The following is a 22019-nucleotide window of genomic DNA, read 5'->3' as shown; positions in this document are numbered from 1 at the left end:
TACTATTAATTTCTTGCGGCGTGCTCTATTGTAAAGATTTCGGACTTCTTTCCCTTTATTTCGAATCTCCCCGGTCATCCAGGGTTTTTCGAAGGCAGATTTCCTTTCTCGAAGAGGACAACTTTCTTCCACACTGTGTTAAAATATAATTATGAACCTCTATACAAAAGCTCTATATGAAATACCCAACAGAAAAAAATCTTAAACATGACATTCTTTTACATATTTTCTTTTTATTATAAATTTATTACAACTATATGTTTTTTGTTTGTCTTTGTTTAATAATGCTTACAATAATATTTTATTTTTCGTTTTTGTTTTTTTAATAAATAACATTTAATTGCATATCGTTATACAGTCTTTCGTTACTCTCACACAAAAATGCTGCTACTTACAAACTAAGAATTGACCAAAAAATAAAAATAAAGTAAAAAACTGATTGCACTCGTTGTGGAATGAATGATAGAACAAAAAACAAAAGTTAAAAAATTAAACGCCACAACAAACAACACATTTAAAAATCACAAATTTATGCTAATATACAAATGTTTATTAAAGGTTAAACTTAAACAATGTGCAGTTGTTGTGGCGATTTATTTTTAAAAGATTTTTGTTTTTTTTTCGATTTTGTTTAGCTTAAATTAAAAACAATCTGGTAACTCTTAAAAAGAAATAAATAAATCAATAGAAAAAATCAATATAGTAGAGAATACTTTTAGTTGTATGCCTGTGTGTGTGGGTTAGTATGTGTTATTGGTGGTTTAGTGTGTGGTTGGGTGTGTGTGTGTGTGTTTGTTTTTGGGGCGCATCTAAAACACACGATCACGAAGTATTAAACTTAGTGGCGTTTTAGGCGCTAACAAAAATTCAAATTCCGTTTCCAACGGTTTTGTGAATTTAATATCGAAAGCAAGCAGTAGCTGTAATAGAAGAACAATTTGTTAATTTAATTCATTTCACGAAAAATAGAGAGGGAGAGAGCTCTACGAACCTTGGCCAACAGCAACACAATTTCCATTTCCACAAATCGTTTACCCGGACAGGTTCGTTTTCCAATTCCGAATGGTACCACAATTGTTGAACTTTCAATGTTAACACTGAAATTTCCCTCCTTGTCGATCCATCGTTCGGGATGAAACGTTTTGGCCTCAGGGAAATTATTATCCTTGTGACAGGCGAGCATATTTTGGCAGAGTACAACTGTCTGTAAATGCGGGAAATTATTAAAGTTTATTAATAAAAGAAGTTAATAAAAAGGGATTGAGATCTAGAGGATTGGAAGATAAATTAAAATTTAATGTTTTTTGTTTGAAAAATTGTTACGAATAATGATTTGACAGAAATCAATAATTTTGATGAAAGTATAGAAGAATGGCTTGACTGGAAGTAAGAGAAATTATCTTATTAGAATAAATAATGTAATTGGGGTATTTGGAATTGTTTTTTTTATATTTTAAGTAAAAACTAGTAGCAGTTTTAATGTTTAATAAAAGGGTAAAGAGATGATTTGTTGAATGATTATGGAAATCCATGCGTTTGAGAACCCTAGAAAAATTATTTTGGATAGCCCCTGAAAAAATATTTTTTTAAAAATCCACGCCTTAAATAGCCCCTGAAAAAATATTTTTTTAAAAATCCACGCCTTAAATAGCCCCTGAAAAAATATTTTTTTAAAAATCCACGCCTTAAATAGCCCCTGAAAAAATATTTTTTTAAAAATCCACGCCTTAAATAGCCCCTGAAAAAATATTTTTTTAAAAATCCACGCCTTAAATAGCCCCTGAAAAAATATTCTTTAAAAAATCCACGCCTTGAATAGCCCTTGAAAAAATATTCTTTAAAAAATCCACGCCTTGGATAGCCCTTGAAAAAATATTCTTTAAAAAATCCACGCCTTGGATAGCCCTTGAAAAAATATTCTTTAAAAAATCCACGCCTTGGATAACCCTTGAAAAAATATTCTTTAAAAAATCCACGCCTTGGATAGCCCTTGAAAAAATATTCTTTAAAAAATCCACGCCTTGGATAGCCCTTGAAAAAATATTCTTTAAAAAATCCACGCCTTGGATAGCCCTTGAAAAAATATTCTTTAAAAAATCCACGCCTTGAATAGCCCTTGAAAAAATATTCTTTAAAAAATCCACGCCTTGGATAGCCCTTGAAAAAATATTCTTTAAAAAATCCACGCCTTGGATAGCCCTTGAAAAAATATTCTTTAAAAAATCCACGCCTTGGATAGCCCTTGAAAAAATATTCTTTAAAAAATCCACGCCTTGGATAGCCCTTGAAAAAATATTCTTTAAAAAATCCACGCCTTGGATAGCCCTTGAAAAAATATTCTTTAAAAAATCCACGCCTTGGATAGCCCTTGAAAAAATATTCTTTAAAAAATCCACGCCTTGGATAGCCCTTGAAAAAATATTCTTTAAAAAATCCACGCCTTGGATAGCCCTTGAAAAAATATTCTTTAAAAAATCCACGCCTTGGATAGCCCTTGAAAAAATATTCTTTAAAAAATCCACGCCTTGGATAGCCCTTGAAAAAATATTCTTTAAAAAATCCACGCCTTGGATTGCCCTTGAAAAAATATTCTTTAAAAAATCCACGCCTTGGATAGCCCTTGAAAAAATATTCATTAAAAAATCCACGCCTTGGATAGCCCTTGAAAAAATATTCTTTAAAAAATCCACGCCTTGGATAGCCCTTGAAAAAATATTCTTTAAAAAATCCACGTCTTGGATAGCCCTTGAAAAAATATTCTTTAAAAAATCCACGCCTTGGATAGCCCTTGAAAAAATATTCTTTAAAAAATCCATGCCTTGGATAGCCCTTAAAAAAATATTCTTTAAGAAATCCATGCCTTAGATAGCCCTTGAAAAAATATTCTTTAAAAAATCCACGCCTTGGATAGCCCTTGAAAAAAACATTCTTTAAATAATCCACGCCTTGGATAGCCCTTGAAAAAATATTCTTTAAAAAGTCCACGCCTTGTATAGCCCTTGAAAAAATATTCTTTAAAAAATCCAAGCGTGGGATAACCGTTAAAAAATAGTTTTTAAAAGTGCAAGCCTTCTATAGCTTTTAAAAAATATTATTTAAAAACTCCACGCCTCGGTCAGCCCGTGAAAAAAAATATTTTTTTAAATATACACGCCTTGGATAGCCTTTGAAAAAATATATTTTTTTAAATATACACGCCTTGGATAGCCTTTGAAAAAATATATTTTTTTAAATATACACGCCTTGGATAGCCTTTGAAAAAATATTCTTTAAAAAATCCACGCCTTGGATAGCCCTTGAAAAAATATTCTTTAAAAAATCCACGCCTTGGATAGCCCTTGAAAAAATATTCTTTAAAAAATCCACGCCTTGGATAGCCCTTGAAAAAATATTCTTTAAAAAATCCACGCCTTGGATAGCCCTTGAAAAAATATTCTTTAAAAAATCCACGCCTTGGATAGCCCTTGAAAAAATATTCTTTAAAAAATCCACGCCTTGGATAGCCCTTGAAAAAATATTCTTTAAAAAATCCACGCCTTGGATAGCCCTTGAAAAAATATTCTTTAAAAAATCCACGCCTTGGATTGCCCTTGAAAAAATATTCTTTAAAAAATCCACGCCTTGGATAGCCCTTGAAAAAATATTCATTAAAAAATCCACGCCTTGGATAGCCCTTGAAAAAATATTCTTTAAAAAATCCACGCCTTGGATAGCCCTTGAAAAAATATTCTTTAAAAAATCCACGTCTTGGATAGCCCTTGAAAAAATATTCTTTAAAAAATCCACGCCTTGGATAGCCCTTGAAAAAATATTCTTTAAAAAATCCATGCCTTGGATAGCCCTTAAAAAAATATTCTTTAAGAAATCCATGCCTTAGATAGCCCTTGAAAAAATATTCTTTAAAAAATCCACGCCTTGGATAGCCCTTGAAAAAAACATTCTTTAAATAATCCACGCCTTGGATAGCCCTTGAAAAAATATTCTTTAAAAAGTCCACGCCTTGTATAGCCCTTGAAAAAATATTCTTTAAAAAATCCAAGCGTGGGATAACCGTTAAAAAATAGTTTTTAAAAGTGCAAGCCTTCTATAGCTTTTAAAAAATATTATTTAAAAACTCCACGCCTCGGTCAGCCCGTGAAAAAAAATATTTTTTTAAATATACACGCCTTGGATAGCCTTTGAAAAAATATATTTTTTTAAATATACACGCCTTGGATAGCCTTTGAAAAAATATATTTTTTTAAATATACACGCCTTGGATAGCCTTTGAAAAAATATTCTTTAAAAAATCCACGCCTTGGACAGCCCTTGAAAATTATTCTTTAAAAACTCCACACCTCGGTCAGCCCTTGAAAAAATATCCACGCCTTGGATAGCCTTTGAAAAAATATTCTTTAAAAAATCCACGCCTTGGACAGCCCTTGAAAATTATTCTTTAAAAACTCCACACCTCGGTCAGCCCTTGAAAAAATATCCACGCCTTGGATAGCCTTTGAAAAAATATTCTTTAAAAAATCCACGCCTTGGACAGCCCTTGAAAATTATTCTTTAAAAACTCCACACCTCGGTCAGCCCTTGAAAAAATATCCACGCCTTGGATAGCCTTTGAAAAAATATTCTTTAAAAAATCCACGCCTTCAATACGCATTGAAAAAAATATTTTTTTGAAAATGTTCTTTAAAATCTACCCCTTGTATAGCTCTTAAAAGATGTTATTTCCCGCTTCCCCTGTAATATAACTCATCACAAACCTTTCATTTCTCCCTTTTTTGTAAACATTCGAAAAAAATACTAATTTATTTTTTTATAGGTAATCACGTTAGCACGGTACCAGCTAACCCAAACCTAAATTATATCAACAAGATAAACCAAACTTTACCACTTACCCCTGCTTTTAATTCATAACCCGACAACTGCATATCCTCCTCCAATATTCGCGCCAAACAAAATGCTGTCGGTCGGATGCGATACGATTCCTGTATACAGGCTTTGGTGTAGGTGGCATTGGTGAAAGCATCCTGCAGAATTATTGTGTGGCGGTGGTCTTGAAATTCTTGAAGAATTTTGGCGATCACCTCTTCATTGCCGGTAACCGAACTCAGGACAAACAACAAAGTATTGGCGAGCTGTAAACAAAGACAAAACGAAAAAAAAATCTTAAAGTGCAGTTCGGCGGGTGCTCTATTATTTCAATCTTACCGTCTCAATGCCGGCCGCAATGAAATCAATTATAGCTGATTTTTTGTCCCTGATATCCAAATCCTTCAGATCCAAAATATGTTGAAATACACTGCGAACATCGTCATCGTGATGCATGAAGTTAGCATTGTTCTCCTCCAGCGCCTGGTCGACCATTTCCGAAATCACACTATGCATGAACTGAGAAGTTACTTTCTAGATTTCTTGGGAGCTAGGGCGTGACAATAATCGCTCTCGATCGTCTGTACTTACTCATAAATGGTTTCCTCGGCGTGGGCAAATTTCCTGTAGGTCTGCGTGGGAAAATACTTCCACATGCCGAAGCCATAGTAGGAATCTCTTTGGGATATGAACAGCTGCTTGACAGCGGCCGCCAATTGTTTTATCTTCTCCGGCTGTTCGGTATTGGTGGATAGAAATCCCATGCGACGTCCCAACATTAGGGTGCATACCGCCTCTAGACCCATCAGATTGGCAATATCTTCAAAATTGGTAACCTCAAAGGTGTGAGGATCTCTATTTGCTTTTAAAAGATCAATAAAATCATCACATACCAAATTCAGGGCTGGCAAAAAGTTTTGCAATATTCTCGGCGATGTTATGAACGATGTTAGGGAGGAGCGGAGTTTTTGCCATGTTGGACCCTGTCTAAACAGAGGAGGGTTTTAATCGAGGGGAAACACAACAGAAAAGAACGCAGTTATCGACAATGGCATGGAAACCACAAAACTTACTCATTAACAATGCCAACACTGGCATAACGTTCGGGACGGGAGCGGCGATAAGTTACCACAATTTCTGTGGGGGGTCTAAAGGGATATTTGCTGGGATATTTCAAGACTCTTTCCAAATCGGCACGATTGAAGAGATGGACAATGGGTAGGCCGGATGGCATGACTTCTAAAACAATGTCACCATATTTGCGGTTTAGATCTGGAAAAACAACGAAAAAGAGTGGGGAGGGGAAGGGGGATGAAGTCTGAAATAATAAATAGTTAATTCACAGAAACTTACCAGCATACACCTCATGCAGTTTGGACATTTTATATTTTCGAAAAAATAATAGAAAAATCCATTTTGTTCCCAGCAATGGCAGTGGTTTTGGTCCTGGTATATCAAACACCCCTTTGGGCCGTATTTCTTTTGCGTGATAATAATCTGTCTCTGTGGTTATCGAGGCCTCCGAATCATTTGCATATTTATTCAATTGATCCTTGTTGAGCAGCAGCGGTTTTATATAGCATTCGGAAAATTTCCGCAAATCCAAATTACAATAGAAGGCGAGCAGTATGGCAATTGCCATTAATAATATTAGAGCCATAACCATGGAAAATCTAAAAAGGATAATAAAACAAGAAAAATTTTGGAACTATTAAATTTAATTTGGTTCGGAAAAGAAAAAAGAAAAGAAACATATTTTGCTACAGATTTTCTGAAGTATATTTTTAGCATTATTTAGAAAATTGATCAATTTAGCAAGAGTTTGTAACATATTCGATCCAGTAATAAAATTCTAAGTTCTGAGTTGCACGTTAGTCAAAACTTATCAGTTAACACAATCTCACTCAAGGGACGTTTAATGACTAATTTACAGCAAAACCTATTGCGTTGCCGAATATATTAAGCGAGTCCGAATTGGCTGCTTAGATAATATGAACGATAGTATGGAAGGTTCATTGAATTTTATATTCAGGTTTAATATATTTTATATTGAACCCCTAATGAAAAATCCGTGAGGGGAGCAGTATTGTCAGATTGAACGGAAATTTATAATTCTGCAAAAAGATCGACATGCAAACAGCAAACTTATTCGTTGTCCCGATCCACTTCTCTGTTAAAATTTCGTGGTGTTGGAATCATAAATGTGATCTATGACATTTAAAAAGAAAAAAAAAATAAGGAAATTATAAATGTTGGAGGGAGTATATGTTGTTCTCCGCCATTTTGGGTACATCCAATAATTTTCTATTATATACCGATTTAAACCAAGCATAAAAAATTCAACTCAAATGATTGTGGTTGGATGTGGACAATATTCTGCCTTTGGTGAATTATTGGCATTAAATGGAACGTAATTCTATATCCTTTGTTCTCCTCCATATCTTAACACTACACACCAATTCTTGTCGCCACAGAAATCTAGCTCTATTCTAAATGTGGTACAATTTATTACCTTTTGCAATCTTGTAGTACTTTTTAAAACTAATTACACATTTTAACACATTTTAGTACACATTAATATAAATTTCCATATCTACCTACATATATCAACAATCTAATAAAAATCATATTTCCTAATTTCAGGATTCTACCTCACCCGAAACCATTGAATACACATAAGTACGATTTTCCAAAACTTCATAGATATCCCAACCCTAATTGTAACCATTGAATACACATAAGTACGATTTTCCAAAACTTCATAGATATCCCAACCCTAATTGTAATTTTCAGGATTCGCTCGATCGGATCACCTAAATCCAAGTTATATACATTTTAATGCCATTTAGTACATAAATTATCATTTAAAACCAATAAAAATCTCATTTCCCAATTTCAGGATGCCAGCTTCATATCCCAATCCTACACTCCAACGGTAATGTTAATTTAAAATTTCAGGATTCTGTTCCTCCAAATTCAATTTGTACCAAATTTAGTACCGTTTATTACTTTTACTTTACATGAGTACACAATTCCTACACCACTTCCTTTTTCGATCATATTTTCGCATTCCAAATTTCAAGTTTTTAGCTCTATCCGTTCACATGCTACGAAATTGTTACAAATTTAGTACATTTTAGTACTTTTCGGGCATTTTTAGTTCAAATTTCCAAAAACCCTTTGTTACATTTATCTACATTCCACCAATGATCCTCATTCTAAATTTTTAATTCTAAAAACTTAGCCTTATTCGAGATGTTTGAGACTGATCCTCACCCCATATTTCAAGATTCTAGTTTCAGGCGTTTCGTCTGGACGTTAATGAATCGTTAAATCAGTCAGTCAGGCAATCAGTTTACTCTTTTATTAGTATAGATAACTCACACATCCGGCACAGACATCAATATACGTGGCATTAATTTCAAAGGAACTTTTCCCAACCAAATGACCTGTACGGGGTCTAATATTTATATTTTTGGCAAAATCACGCCATCTTTCAAAAGAATTGAGATTGGGCGATGACAATTTTCTTAGTCATAGTTTTGACGGCCCTAAACGTGGGTATAGCCTCCATATACCGGTATCCCGAAATTTCAGGTATTTTGGGGATTTTGTTTACGCGCTAATTCTACCGAATGGGCTGTTATTTGGTATTCTCTAAAATCATCAACTAAAAATTACCCTGATCGGTGCATCTTTAGGTATATCCCAGATATAACAGTACCACCAAATTGCTGCAGTTTATTATCGTCCATCATCAAAATTATCAATATCGGTCCAAATGATGGTGCATTTTGAGGACTTAAGATACTTTTCCTAATTCTAATTATCAATATCGGTTTATTTTTTAGAAATTAGTCCCATATAACGATAACCCTGATTTTAGGCTTATTGATCATTATGGACATGACTTTTATATATATAATCTGATATGTTGGTGTCTCGTTGGGTACACATCTTCAAACCAACAAATATAAAGGATGATAACTTCGGATCAGACGAACTTTTTATACCCTCTACCATGACGATGACAATAAACAATTTGAAATTAATGGGAGATCCTAGGAGAAAACTCATGTTATGATAGGACCTTGAATATAGCGAAAAACAAGTGAGAAATAAATAATTTAAAATACAAAATACCGAATTGCAGCCAAATTCGGTTGAAAACCCTGCCCAGAATTCTCAAATTCTTGGGTAAATATTAATAATTTTTGGGTTGTGAGAACCCAAAATACCAAATTACGAATTTGTACACATTTTTTACATTTTTCAACCGACATGGCACCATATACCCTATATAACGGTACTCACCGATTTTCGATGTTTGAAGGATTCTTGAGACGTTTTTCTGGCGAATCAGCTGTAATTAGTTATTTTGGCTTCTCTTTCGACTGCGAATCTCCCTACAAACATTTATCAAATTTGGCCGATGTTTTAGGGTAGCCTTCATTATAATGATACCCTCAGATTTTCGCTATTTTTAGTGAAACATGTTTCAACCGAATTAGAAGTAATTACATATTTTGGGTTCAAATTAGGTGGAGGATATTCCTACTAAAAATTATTAACATCGTTTCATCTTCAGCAATAGCCCCATATTTTTTTGTTGGTATTTTGAGAATTTTGGACACATTTTTCTAACCACATTGGTAGCAATTTCATATTTTGTGTTGGTCCATGGTTAGATAAACATGTATGGTATCCCAAAAATTCGGTATTTAACAATGTTATGGAAATTTGCAATTAAAATTGGCTGCAAGTCAGCATAGGTTTTTGTCATATTCCATATATATAGATTTCGAATCATTCACTGCAGTGTAGTATTTAAAAATTTGATATTTGGAGATGTAATCATCAGATGTATCATCTGAATACACAAACTCGGTATTTACAGCAATCGATAGACGAATGGGTATAACATCTAATGGGAGAATGGGAATAAAATCTAGAAAGAAGCATATCACTACTGGCAATTTACTGTAAATAGATTTCCTACGATCTGACAACTCTTTTGGGATTTGGATAACATATTCTAGCATTGCACTATAGGTCAAATGACCAGCTTTTCTGTGCAAGATTGGAAAAATCAAAGTGTCGTTCTTCACGAGTTGTTGTTGTTTTTGTATTTAGAACACTCTAAAATAGAGACACGTGATATTAATTAGTGCTAAACATAAAGTACCGTTACACAGCTGGCCATGCATGTCGCTCAATACAATTTATTCTATAAATATGCTTATATTTCTGTGGGGCTTAGTTAACTTTGAGTGCGTATTATTTCGATTTTGTTTACAATAATTAATTAGTGTAAAAAGGAAAATATAGATACAAGTGAGTATATTTATATTAAATCAAAACATTTTTATGTTTGCGACACTATACTTGAAAATAACCCTTTAGTCTATGAAGACTTTAAAAAGTTAAAGTAATTTGGTAGATTGATTTTCAGTAAGCTATTAAAAAAATGACCCAATATGACCTCTTTGAAATTTTGCACATAAATTAAGTGATAATTAATGAGTTAATTTAAATTTATTTCAAGTTGCGATTTTTTGCGTTTTGCGAGTAATGCCTCTTTTATCTAGGCAACCTCCGTATAAAAAATCGAACTTTTTGAAATATGGCGAAAAGAAGGTAACAAAAAGGAAAAACCTGTTTGCAGTTTTCAAACATGTAGTGAGCAAAATTGATGTCGACAACATTTCGGATGAAAGAGAGCAATTTTTTAAGCAAATAGTACATTTATTTTGCTTAAAATTAGCGAAAATGTTGTAAAAAAGTCACAGAAAGATGAATGTTTTCAAAGACATCCTGAAAAGAAAGATCAAAAGTCGGACGGGCCGACTATATGATACCCTTTACCACTTTGGGTACAAACAAAATATGATAATGTGTACAATATCCTGTTGATAGAAGAGACATACCATCTTTGGATGACCATTAAAATGGAATCGGGTAAAAAACAAATGTGATCTACATAGATATTTGAGCCAATAAAAACCATACACATGACATTCTGAAATCTATAAGAAAATTGCATGCCAATCGCATAAATATTGAAAGTTTGGTGCACCATTTACCTAAAATCTCAATATGGACTGATTTCAAGGAAAACTTCATAGATGCCAAACTGGACTGAACTCAGTACGCTGTGCAAAATTTCTTTTAAATCGGACCATTATTGGGAGTTTGGTGCACCATTTACATAAAATCGGACGAAACTATGTATGTGTGCTGTATATAAATCTGGACCGATTTCAACAAAACTTCACAGATGTCAAACTCGACTAAATTTCGTACGCTGTGCAAAATTTTGTCCCAATCGGGCAAACATTTTCAGTTTGGTGCACCATTTACCTAAAATCGACGAAACTATATATGGGAGCTATATCTAAATCTGAACCGATTTCAACAAAACTTGACACATATCAATCCAGACCTAATTCAATACTCTGTGCAAAATTTTGTCTAAATCGGACTAATATTGGCAGTATGGTGGCCCATTTACATAAAATCGGACGAAAATATATATGGGAGCTATATCCAAATCTGAACCGATTTCTTCCAAATTCAACAAAAACGATTCAAGTAACACAAAAAAATAAGTTGGGCCAAATTTCATGACGAATACTATGATTTTGTTGCCGCTATTAATTTTGCACAGAAAAAGTGGTCATTTGACCTATAGTGCATTGGAGAGAGGATTGAAATATGTCCGCTTCACCTGATATTGGAAGACATATTTTTTTTCTGTAGATGAACAAAGGCGAAAGTGAGCCCTTATTGATAGCTTCATTATTTTAATGTGAAGAAAGAATCGATTTCTTTTATGCTCATTATTTTTATAATTTCAATAATTATGCCAATCATCAGTCCTGTGTGACACCTGTAACTCCAATACCATATGTTTTATTTGATTTTTTTACAATGACTTTTTGTGGTTAGCGGCTATGGTATGCACCAGTGGCACACGCTCAACCTAATCGAACTTTGTTTAACCAAAGCGTGGTTTGCAATCAACCGGGCCAGCCAGTCAATCAGATGGAGGCAGACAGTCAGAGAGCCACTTGTCTGTCTAGCAAGTGTCTAACCGGTATTTAAATGAATTTATCTGGTCACACTTATTGTGTTTAATCGTTGCGTATCTGTGAAAAATGATATGAGCCAGAAGTTAAAAAAACCACACACAACAGCAACAACAACAAGTAGAAACGCATAAGAAGTGTGACTAAATAGAGGTGTGTGTGAACGTTGTGTTTTTTACAAAATGGCATGTGAATTGCATTTTAGTGGTGACTGAATTTAAATGCGTTTTTTAAATGTGCATTAATTTTTTTGTGCTGGTGAAATAGAGAACATGTGTGTGGATGTGTGAAAATGAGGGGTTGTCGATGTGGAATTGGAAAAACAGTCCATCTAAATATATGAGGAATACCGAATTATCGTTATTCTGAAAATGATTTTCTATTGTAAACCAATATAAGGTGAATTATATATAAAATTTGTCATTTCGTTTGGAATACTTCGATATATTCACCGGAGACACTATAAAGTAAATATAATTTTGATCAGAATCAGAATTATTCAAGTCCGTATGGTGCGAATGGAGGTCCAACCTTTTGGTATAGCTATTTAATCGAATTGATTGTAATTTGATATGTTGGGTTCTTATTGGGTAGCTAATCTTTTTAACCAAAATTTCAATAATGGTGCACTTGTTAGAGTAGCGCCATACTTACCAAGTAGAGTATATACCGATATTTGGTATTTTGAGGAGCTTGGATACATTTTTGGATTCCCATTGGGTAGAAAATCTTTCTAACGAAAGTGGTACATATTGGTCGAAGTTTCGGGGTATTCGACTTATTATTTTTTTAAATAAGGCTATTTCGCGCAATATCGGTCCGTTTTTAGGTAAAGTCCTTATGTAATAATTAATTTCGAGGATTTGAGACAGGGCTTTGGGTTCTCATTAGAAGGAAAATCTTCTATCCCTTTTACTACCCTACTATTGGGTATTTTGGTGATTTCGGACAAGCATTTAAACTGATTTGGCTAAAATTTCATATTTTGGATTTCCATTGGGTGTCAAATCTTTACACCTATAATTAACAATATCGGGTATAAAAAGTCCTGTTCGACAGAAGATAACGATTTTATTTTTATTTAAAAAATCCCCATTTTTTGCATATCACATATCGTCATCCCTATTATACATAAATATGTATATACGTATGTAAATATTGATAGGTGTGAATTGTTTACCACTTAATTTAGATTTTGATTTGTATTTTTGTTGTTGTTGTTGCTACTTTGCTACACCTGTCTTATCTGGGGTTATAAATTTTAATGCAATTTAAATCGTATTCGACGCAACGCCTTTTGAGCACCGATCACAAGAAATGATTTATTTGTTTGAATTATTTTTAATCATTTTAATATAGATTTTTTTTCGGGCTCCATAAAATATATATTTGATGGCTTAGCAACAAAAAAATTTACATATTAAAATTAAAAAATTAAAAACATGTGTGTAAAATTATTACAACATTCAAATAGAATTCAATAGGCAATAAGCTTGGCTCGTGTTATTATTTTTTTTGTATTATTAATGACTTTGAACTGATTACAAGATTGTAGAATAGAATTGATTACAAGATTATGTTTGCAGGAAATGTTTGGATGGTTTTTTAATTCAAACATTTTATTTCCACGTGTGTATGTAAATAACATATATTGTATATCTATACACGTGTCACAGCATGTAAGGGCACACATTAAATTTGCGTTTTTTGAATGACTAATGTATGTGGAAGTATTTGTGATTTTTTGTCTGTTTTCTGGAGAGGAAAACTAGTTTTGAAGACGTACCTTTTCATATAAATTATGGCAAAATTCTGAAATATTCAATGAGCACCCTTCACATTGTTGTTGGTATTGGTTAAGCAGATAATTTATATAGAAATAAATTGATCGCAACAAATCAAAATGATAACGAAATGGAAGGTGATTACTTCCTAAATAGACCAGAAATAACCCAATACACATTTTTTAATTGGAAACGTATATAAAATCGGACGAAAAAAAGAGGATACTAGTCATAAAGGAACAGATTCCCTATTAAAATGGGGATCTACATTGACATAACAGTTGGTCGTTTTTGTTCTTTATAAATTATCAGGACTTTTAGGGATATTTTGTTGCTATAGGGCATAGGGAATGTGTTCAACTTGACCTGAGCAATGCCAGCGCCATGCGCTGTTGGCCAAAAATTGTAAAATGAGCAGAACCAAGCAAAAAAGTGGTAATAACATCTCAACCATTGTATACCCCCGGTTTGAAATTTGAAAATGTTAACCCTTTGTTGAGGAAATTCGTTGGATCGATGGGTTTAAGGTTGATCTAGGTTCAGGCTTGATCTAGGTTTAGTTCAAGGGAAGGGACATGACTTAGATCTGGGACAAATATTACGTAGTACGAAGTTTGGATCAAATCGAATGCCGCTTTCGTATGAAGTGAACAATAATTGTAATTTTTAGAAGAGGTCCAGATGAAGTGGAGTTAGCTAATAAACTTATTTAGATGCACCGTTTTTTTTTTGTATTTTTACAGATGTTTTTGTAATATTTCCATTCCACTTCGTATGTATTTTGTGTATAAAACTTTTAGATTTTTAAGGCAGTATTATTAAAAATTAGTTAATTACAATGTGTATTCTTATAAAAATAATTAATAATATAATGTTTTTAGAAAATTGATAGAAAAAAATTTAAAAAAAAAAACTAAGTATCTTCGGGGTAGAATCGGCATCTTGAAGTGGGGCACATTCGGCCATATAAAGATAGTGTAATATTATTTCCTTATATTTTTTTTTGAGTTTGTAAAAATATTCTTTTAAAACTGTTCGAAATTTCATATATAAGACAAAATGTGATTGTATTGATGAAAATGCGATAGAAAAATTATATTTCTGATAGTGTATGTGGCTTTGAGACGTCAACGCCCGCCGCTAGAAAATATAGCCTTACACGAATCTACACTAATTCAAGAATGTCCCTACAAAATTTCAAGAGAAATTCTCAAGAACTCTTGAAGATATAGCCGATTTATTGCGTCAGCATCAAGTTACGCCTAAAGGGCTTCTCAAACTTTAAACGTGTTTTTCTCTTTTGTGAATGGCGGGCACGATAACTCAAAAACTAATGACCCAATCGATTCCACATTTTTACACGTTTCTCTGTGAGTGTATAGCTATCGTATGAACTAGGATAAAGCCAATCGGTGAAGAACTTCCTTATTTTTAAACTTGGTTTTTGGTAAAAAATCGGCGATTTTCGAAAAATAGTTTTTCAAAGGTCCGCCATTTTGTTCATTTTAGAGCGAAGTCAATAATCCTTGTTCAAAAGTCAAACATTGAGTCGGTGTTTACAAACAAAAAAGAACCTTTAGAATATCTGAATTTCAACCAGACTGATAACAATGATAATTACCAGGCTATGACTATGGTGCCGAATGTGTCCCATCAAATGCCGAAGCTATCCCGGGTAGAATTTGACTTTTTTACAAAACTGTAAAAAATTTTAACAAATACAAATTTATTATACTTTTTTGGTACTAGTTTTTATAATTAAGTGCCAGACGACAATAACCAGCTATAAAGTTTCTATATCTGTTGAATAAGTACTGAGCTATACAGCTCTGAACAAAAAGTGCCGAATGTGCCGCAGTCTCCCCTAACCATATTAGACAAATGATGAGCGTTATATAAACGATTTTTCAAAAATTTTGTTTTTTTATTTAATTCAAACCTCAGGGATGTCCCTTTAAAATTTCAAGTGAAAATCTCAACAACGATATAGCCGATTTACTGTGTTAGCATCAGGTGATGGGTAGAAGTTCTTCTCAAACTTCCCGAAAATGTGTTATTACGATTAGCGGCCATGATAAATCAAAAACTAATAATCCAATCCGTTCCAAAACTAGGGAATTTTCCAAAAAGCAAATTTCATATGCCCGCTATTTTGTTCATTTTTGTTCGATGTTAATAATCCTAGTTCATACCGGAGCCAGACATAACTCTTTCGAGTGCCGTTGGAATTTTTGTAATCGGACGTTTCAGTGGTCGGAATTATTTCAGTCGGTTCCACATTTAGATGTTGTGATAAATCAAAACGCGATTTCCAAAGAAAACAAATTGATCGCCTTTATATTATTTTTAAAAATCATACGAACTTATTTTTTTAACCAAAATGTCGAGTTATGAGGTTAAACGTATACATTACATATGATAGTATTAATTATACGACACCCAACCCCAAAACCACTTTGTAGAATACATTTCAATTTTATTTTCTTTTAACCAGTTTCATTTATTACGTCCAGTAATACCAAATTATAATTGATATCCAATTTTTTTTCTATTATAATTTTAAACACGCGAATTGTATTATTTTCTGAATAATAAAATAAGCTCGTTTAATTTATCATGATTCAGTTTTTAAAATAATGGCTGATTTTGAAACTATTCAGTGCTGGGGAAATACAAAATTATCTACAAAACTAGAATCTGGGATTAAATATTATACAGAGGTATTATTTATTAATTTTTATAAAAAAATATTTAATATAATATATTATATAGATGGGATTTGTTGCCATTTATATTTTAAATGTTGAATAGTGAGCTCAACCGACAAAATGAAACTGCTGCGCAAGGGAGAATCGATCGAAGCATTTATATGGCGGCTAAGGAGAAATCTACATACTATCATTTTTGAAATTTGTGGTATGACCTGAAACACATCGCAATCCTAACATCGTTATATGAGGGCTAAGCCGAAACTTGGGCCAATATTTATATTTTTGTAAGGAGACTACAAAATATGAAAATGCAGTCAATTAGGGTGAAAAACTTAACTTGGACTGATAAATCCACTTTTCAGGAGATGTAGCAGTGAACATTTTCAAACGGACGGACATGGCGATTAGTAATTGTCGAAAGTGTGCATTTATGCCCAAAGGTGGGCATAAGAATGTACAATTTATGATTTGCGCATATTTTTTTTGTTTCCGGCATATCCATATGTTTTCTGTGTATATCCTATTCAACTATGTTGTGAGGTATATTGAAGGCCCAAGAGTTTGTAAAACCGCTCCTAGTATCTCGATCTAAACAACGACAACAATAGGTTTGAGTAATCGCTTAATATTTAGGGGATGAAATGGATCTCGTCGCTCTAGATATCACAATTATTACCCGAAAGAGACTAAATTTTACACGGGGATCACACCTTTCTAATGTTATTGTGCGCATCAACCAAACAGAGAGACGAGCAGACATTTCAAATTGTCTGAAACGAAATTGGTTCAAAGACTCATGGATCTAAAACCAGCATTTCGATAAGGCACATTTTAATAGTGGCAAGGTGTATGTAATAAAACATTTTAAAATAAAAACAATTTATGAGATTGTGATGTTTAGAGCGACATGAAAGTAAAAACATGGTAAATTTACACTTCAAATAAAAAGTAAATATGGTGGATACGCTGAAACTTGAAACAATATCAATAACTTTTGACAGTAAGGTTTAACACAATGAAAATATAAAATGCCCATTTACAACCCATTGAAAAAACGTGGGGCTATACCAAAACATGGACCGATATATTCCATTTGCAATAATAAACATCATAGGAGTACTGATAACATTTTAGAGCTCTAGCTTAAATATTGCGGTCTATATCGTGATTTCATAGAATTTTATTCTGATTAAGAATATATATATAAATTGTGAGGTCTCTGAATATTTCGAGGTGTTGCAAACATATTTAATATACACTCCAACTTATGGTGTAGGGTATAAAAATGTCGCTGTACCGATCATTTAATCCCAAGAATCAGAAGTGGAAAAGTGTATAAGGCTTCAAAATATTATTATAAGAAGGCTACGGTAAATAGTGGAACCTGCTAAATTTGTATAACCAATGGGTACCGTTATATCGCGGCCTTGGCCTCAAAAAAAATATTTAAATTTAATATAGAAAATAAGTTCAGTTTAATTTTACGCCCTCCCTAAATTGGTCCACAGGCTTATTATCGTTAACAAGCCTAGATCAAGTCCGTAGGTTCCATCCGTCGGAAGTTTCTTACATGTTTGTCAGCCTTTTAAAAATACGCTAATGACCCCTTAAGCAGGATTTTTAGTTAAGAGAACTTCGGATCAGCGAAAGTCGTTGTTCTTAAACGAAGTTTTCAATCAATATCTGAAATTCGTCGCCCTTACAAAAATTATATTTTTCTCTTAAACGGTGCTCGTTTCATATATATAACAAAAAAGTCTTTCTCTTATAGAGATTTAATATTTTAACCACATTTTCGAACCGAAGGGAGTGTACTTAAAGATTGAAGTTCCTTGAGGATTCAACAGCATCTGAGCAGACAATTTTGAATTGTTGTCCTTTTTCTGTATGTTAGAGTTCATGTTTCGTTTTTCCATAAAATACTTCCTGACAGACAATTTGCAAAGTAGTTGCATTTTTTGACATATCACCCTAAAAGACTACCGACCGCTAGAGGTTATATTATTGCACTGTGCAACACAAAAAATAATTACCGGGATATGAAAGAGGGGATAAACAAAATTTCAAAAACCCGTGTATCGGCGTTTTGAAAGTTTACGTCGGGAGGTAACCTAAAAAGATTTTTGACATTAAGGCTGATTTTTGAGTTTAAGTCTATTGTGAGACTTATGGTAAAGCATTATGGCGATCATTGAGTGGGTTGAGGGTTAAAGTTATACTCCAAAATATTTCTCGACATTTTATCAGTAATATTGTCGAAGACACTATATATCAAGAGATCATAATTCGAAAATTATCAAATTTCTTGAAAAGGGGGAATATTGCCCTCCCTTTTTAGGTTACCTCCCAGCGTCAACTTTCAAAACGCCGATACGTGTGACTTTTTTAGCCCCTCTTTCATAATCTGTTGGAATTTATAAAAAAAAAAAAAAAATAGTGGGTTGTCCAGCATATCACTGAAGACTAATATATAATAATCGATTCAATAGAACGTGAATAATTTTTTACGCATTGCCCCCTTTTTTAACTACAAAAATGGTTTATTTAAATTAAATATGTACAATTGTTCAATTTTTTTTTTGTTTGATGATTACCAAATATATAAATAAAAATATAATTACACACCACCTGCTTTATTTTTTATTTATTTTGTCAGCATTTTCGCAAAATTTGAAGTTCGTCGTTTAAAGTAAAACAAAAATTGTAAAATACTTTTTTTAATTTAAACAAAGCAAAAAACAAAACGCATTTGCAACAATTAATTGCATTAATTTGCCGATAAGAAAATAAATAAATAAAATACAAATATACGGGCTAACTGACTGACGCTCGCCCTGAGAGCTGAGAACTATAAAAATTCAATAAATTATTGTGATTGTATTAGAATTGCCGTTCACACATGATGATGCGTTCATACTCACACACACATCCATAGTGTCTATGTAATACATTGCATCATTATTGAATGAATGTTACACGAGCATGTCTTTTTTCTTTGCTTTTTCTCTGATGATTTGCTGCCAGACAGTGTAACACCCATCCCATAGCCCATTATTCCCAGCTCCCTTTATTTTGTTTTGTGCTTGTTCATTATAATTATTATTATTATTTCATTACATATTTACACATATCAATCAAGTCGACCCTCAAGGTAGTTCTTTTACATGTTTGTGTTGTTGTTGCTGCGGTTGCTGTTGTTGTTGTTTTCATTCGTATACGCATTTTTATAGTGATTATTACCGCTTGCTCTCCCTCCCTCGCTCACTCGTTCACATAACTCTTACTCTCATGTCGTGTCGATCTCATAGTTGGTGTTGTGTTAAATTTTGTTGTTGTTGTTGCTGTTCTTGTTGATGTTTTTCATCGACATTTATAAATATTTATTATATTAACACATATTATTAACATTAGGGTAGGTCAGTCAGAACATTGTATGTACGTGTGAATGTATATGTGATCATATTATATCAACACAAGTTACAACAAGAACGACAAACAAAACAGTAGCAGCAACAACAACAACACCAACAACAACTACTAAAAGAGTAATAACAAAGAAAACCGCATCAACATAGTATTATGTCAGACTGAAACGAATTGTATATTGCCCTATTTTATATGCTCATATTGATTCTCTTCCTCTCTTGTTCTCTCTTTGTGGTTTAATAAATAAGCGTGCCAGATAATATTAATGCTTATAGCTATTTATATTACAAGTGCTGATTAGCCGCAAAGGTTTTGACAATGTTTGACATTGTAACCCGTTTTAGACACGTGCCGATGTTTTGACATTTACATTGTAATCATTTTTTTTTTGTGGTTTATGACAGGGGAAACATAAATCATTCATAGTGGTATGAAGTTTTGAACGCAACATGTATGATCAAGATGATCGACTACTTTGATTTTTGACTGATTGAATCCAAATACACGCAGTGGGGTTCACATAATATAAACATGATCTGTGGTAAACATTTTTTGACAAATTCTCAAATTCTTTGAAGTATTTAAAAAAAATATTTCAAATCACTTAGATATACATACCGTACTAAAGAGATTTAGTGTGAAGATAGAAAATTATTGCCTTATTGCCATCGTGCGATTATTTTCTTTGCTCCAATTTATTTGAAAATATATTTTAAATAAAAAAGATGGAAATAGAACCAAAGGTACGATTCGATTTCAAAAAGCTTTATGGAGGAAGGCCGGTATTTTTTATCAGAGGAAGATTTATAGAATACATTAATTATAGCTATATTTAGGATATTAACAGAAGGTTTGCATTCTACGTATGCACTATTGGTCAGGAATCCAAGGTACATGACAGAAAACAGAGAGGAGAAGAAAGAAAAATTTAAATCTAGGGTTTTTAAGCTCTACACGAGTAAAGTTTTATAACATTGTTGCCCATGGTTTATATATTAGTTTGGGGAAAAAGAAATCCATTAGGCCGGCATGTTAGCAGTTGTAACATCGCTCAGGAGCTAAAAATCGAATTTGCATCTGTGAAGCCTTGGCCAAACTGAATGAGATAGACCCATTTCTTAAATGGATGGTGACTGGAGATGAGAAATGGATCATAAACAATAACCATGTGCGGAAACGATCGTGGTCAAAGAGCGGTGAAACACCTCAAACGGTGGCCAAACCAGGACTAACGGCCAGGAAGGTTCTGCTATGCATTTGGTGGGACTGGAAAGGGATTATTTATTTTGAGTTGCTTCCATATGGCCAAACGCTAAATTCTGATCTCTACTGTTAACAACTGGACCGTTTGAAGATAGCAATTGCCAAGAAACGGCAAGAATTGGCCAACATGAGTGTTCCACCACAGGACAACGCTGGACCACACACGTCCACAGTTACTCGCCAGAAACTTCGGGAGCTTGGTTGGGAAGTTTAATACATCCGCCATCATTAAAATTCCTTTAATGATAAAAAATTGGTATCTAGGGAGGATTGTGAAAATCGACTACTAGAGTTTTTTGCAAATAGAGGACAGCACTTCTATAAGAGAGTCATTATGAAGCTACCTTTAAAATGTCAAGAAATTACACAACAAAACCGTGCATATAGACCAAATCGAACATTCCGAAGCATGTTAAATAAAGTCCTATACTTCATATAAAAATAATGGATTTCTTTTGTGTAAAAGAGTTTCAGAACCTAGCACCAAGCTGTGTTGGAGGATATTTTAATGTTTATAGCATCCTTCGACAACTTTATATGTTGTATGGCCGGAATTTGCTCATATACATAAAAGTTATTGCCAATAATATGAAAAAAGTCGTTGAATTTATAATTTTATCAAAGAGTTGAACCTCTGTGGGAAGGTTGCTAACGATGTACCCACAATGGATAAAATCGTCCATTAAATTAGCTTCAAGTTGAATTTACACGTTTTTAAAATGTTGAACTTTTGTGGAGTAGGTAACAAAAGGAGTGGGTCGATGGTTCCCATATTCGGACTTTTTCTAGGTTTGGTAAAAATATTAAATTTTGCAATGTTTGGATGTAATCGGACATTCCATTCGGTTAATATTTAATTAACAAGTTTTAAAAATTTTGATACTTTG

General features: G+C 33.1%; 1 protein-coding gene across 1 annotated transcript; it reads right to left on the bottom strand.

The window, feature by feature from the left end:
• Positions 1–809: 809 nt before the first annotated feature.
• LOC133324101 (ecdysone 20-monooxygenase) lies at positions 810–6534 on the bottom strand. The gene is made up of 7 exons (XM_061532986.1): positions 6214–6534; positions 5934–6132; positions 5452–5847; positions 5200–5368; positions 4887–5126; positions 992–1204; positions 810–920 (listed from the first exon to the last, which is right to left on the bottom strand). Exons 1-7 carry the CDS (start codon positions 6524–6526, stop codon positions 810–812), a joined length of 1641 nt encoding a protein of 546 aa, XP_061388970.1. The 5' UTR covers positions 6527–6534.
• Between the last annotated feature and the right edge of the window lie 15485 nt (positions 6535–22019).

Source organism: Musca vetustissima, unplaced genomic scaffold (genome assembly GCF_032173495.1).
Source record: "Musca vetustissima isolate MV318-11 ecotype Yass unplaced genomic scaffold, APGP_CSIRO_Mvet_v1 utg11960, whole genome shotgun sequence".
In the NCBI taxonomy this organism is placed as follows: domain Eukaryota; kingdom Metazoa; phylum Arthropoda; class Insecta; order Diptera; family Muscidae; genus Musca; species Musca vetustissima.
This window is presented reverse-complemented; position numbering and strand designations above follow the sequence as displayed.

What these genes read in the sequence shown, in the direction of transcription:
- LOC133324101 (XM_061532986.1), bottom strand. Translation starts at nt 6,526, where the DNA reads ATGGTTATGGCTCTAATATTATTAATGGCAATTGCCATACTGCTCGCC. An exon ending in TTGCGGCCGGCATTGAGACG is followed by an intron (nt 5,127 to 5,199) that starts GTAAGATTGAAA and finishes CTTTGTTTACAG; the next exon opens with CTCGCCAATACTTTGTTGTT. An exon ending in GTTATGAATTAAAAGCAGGG is followed by an intron (nt 1,205 to 4,886) that starts GTAAGTGGTAAA and finishes CCGCATTTACAG; the next exon opens with ACAGTTGTACTCTGCCAAAA.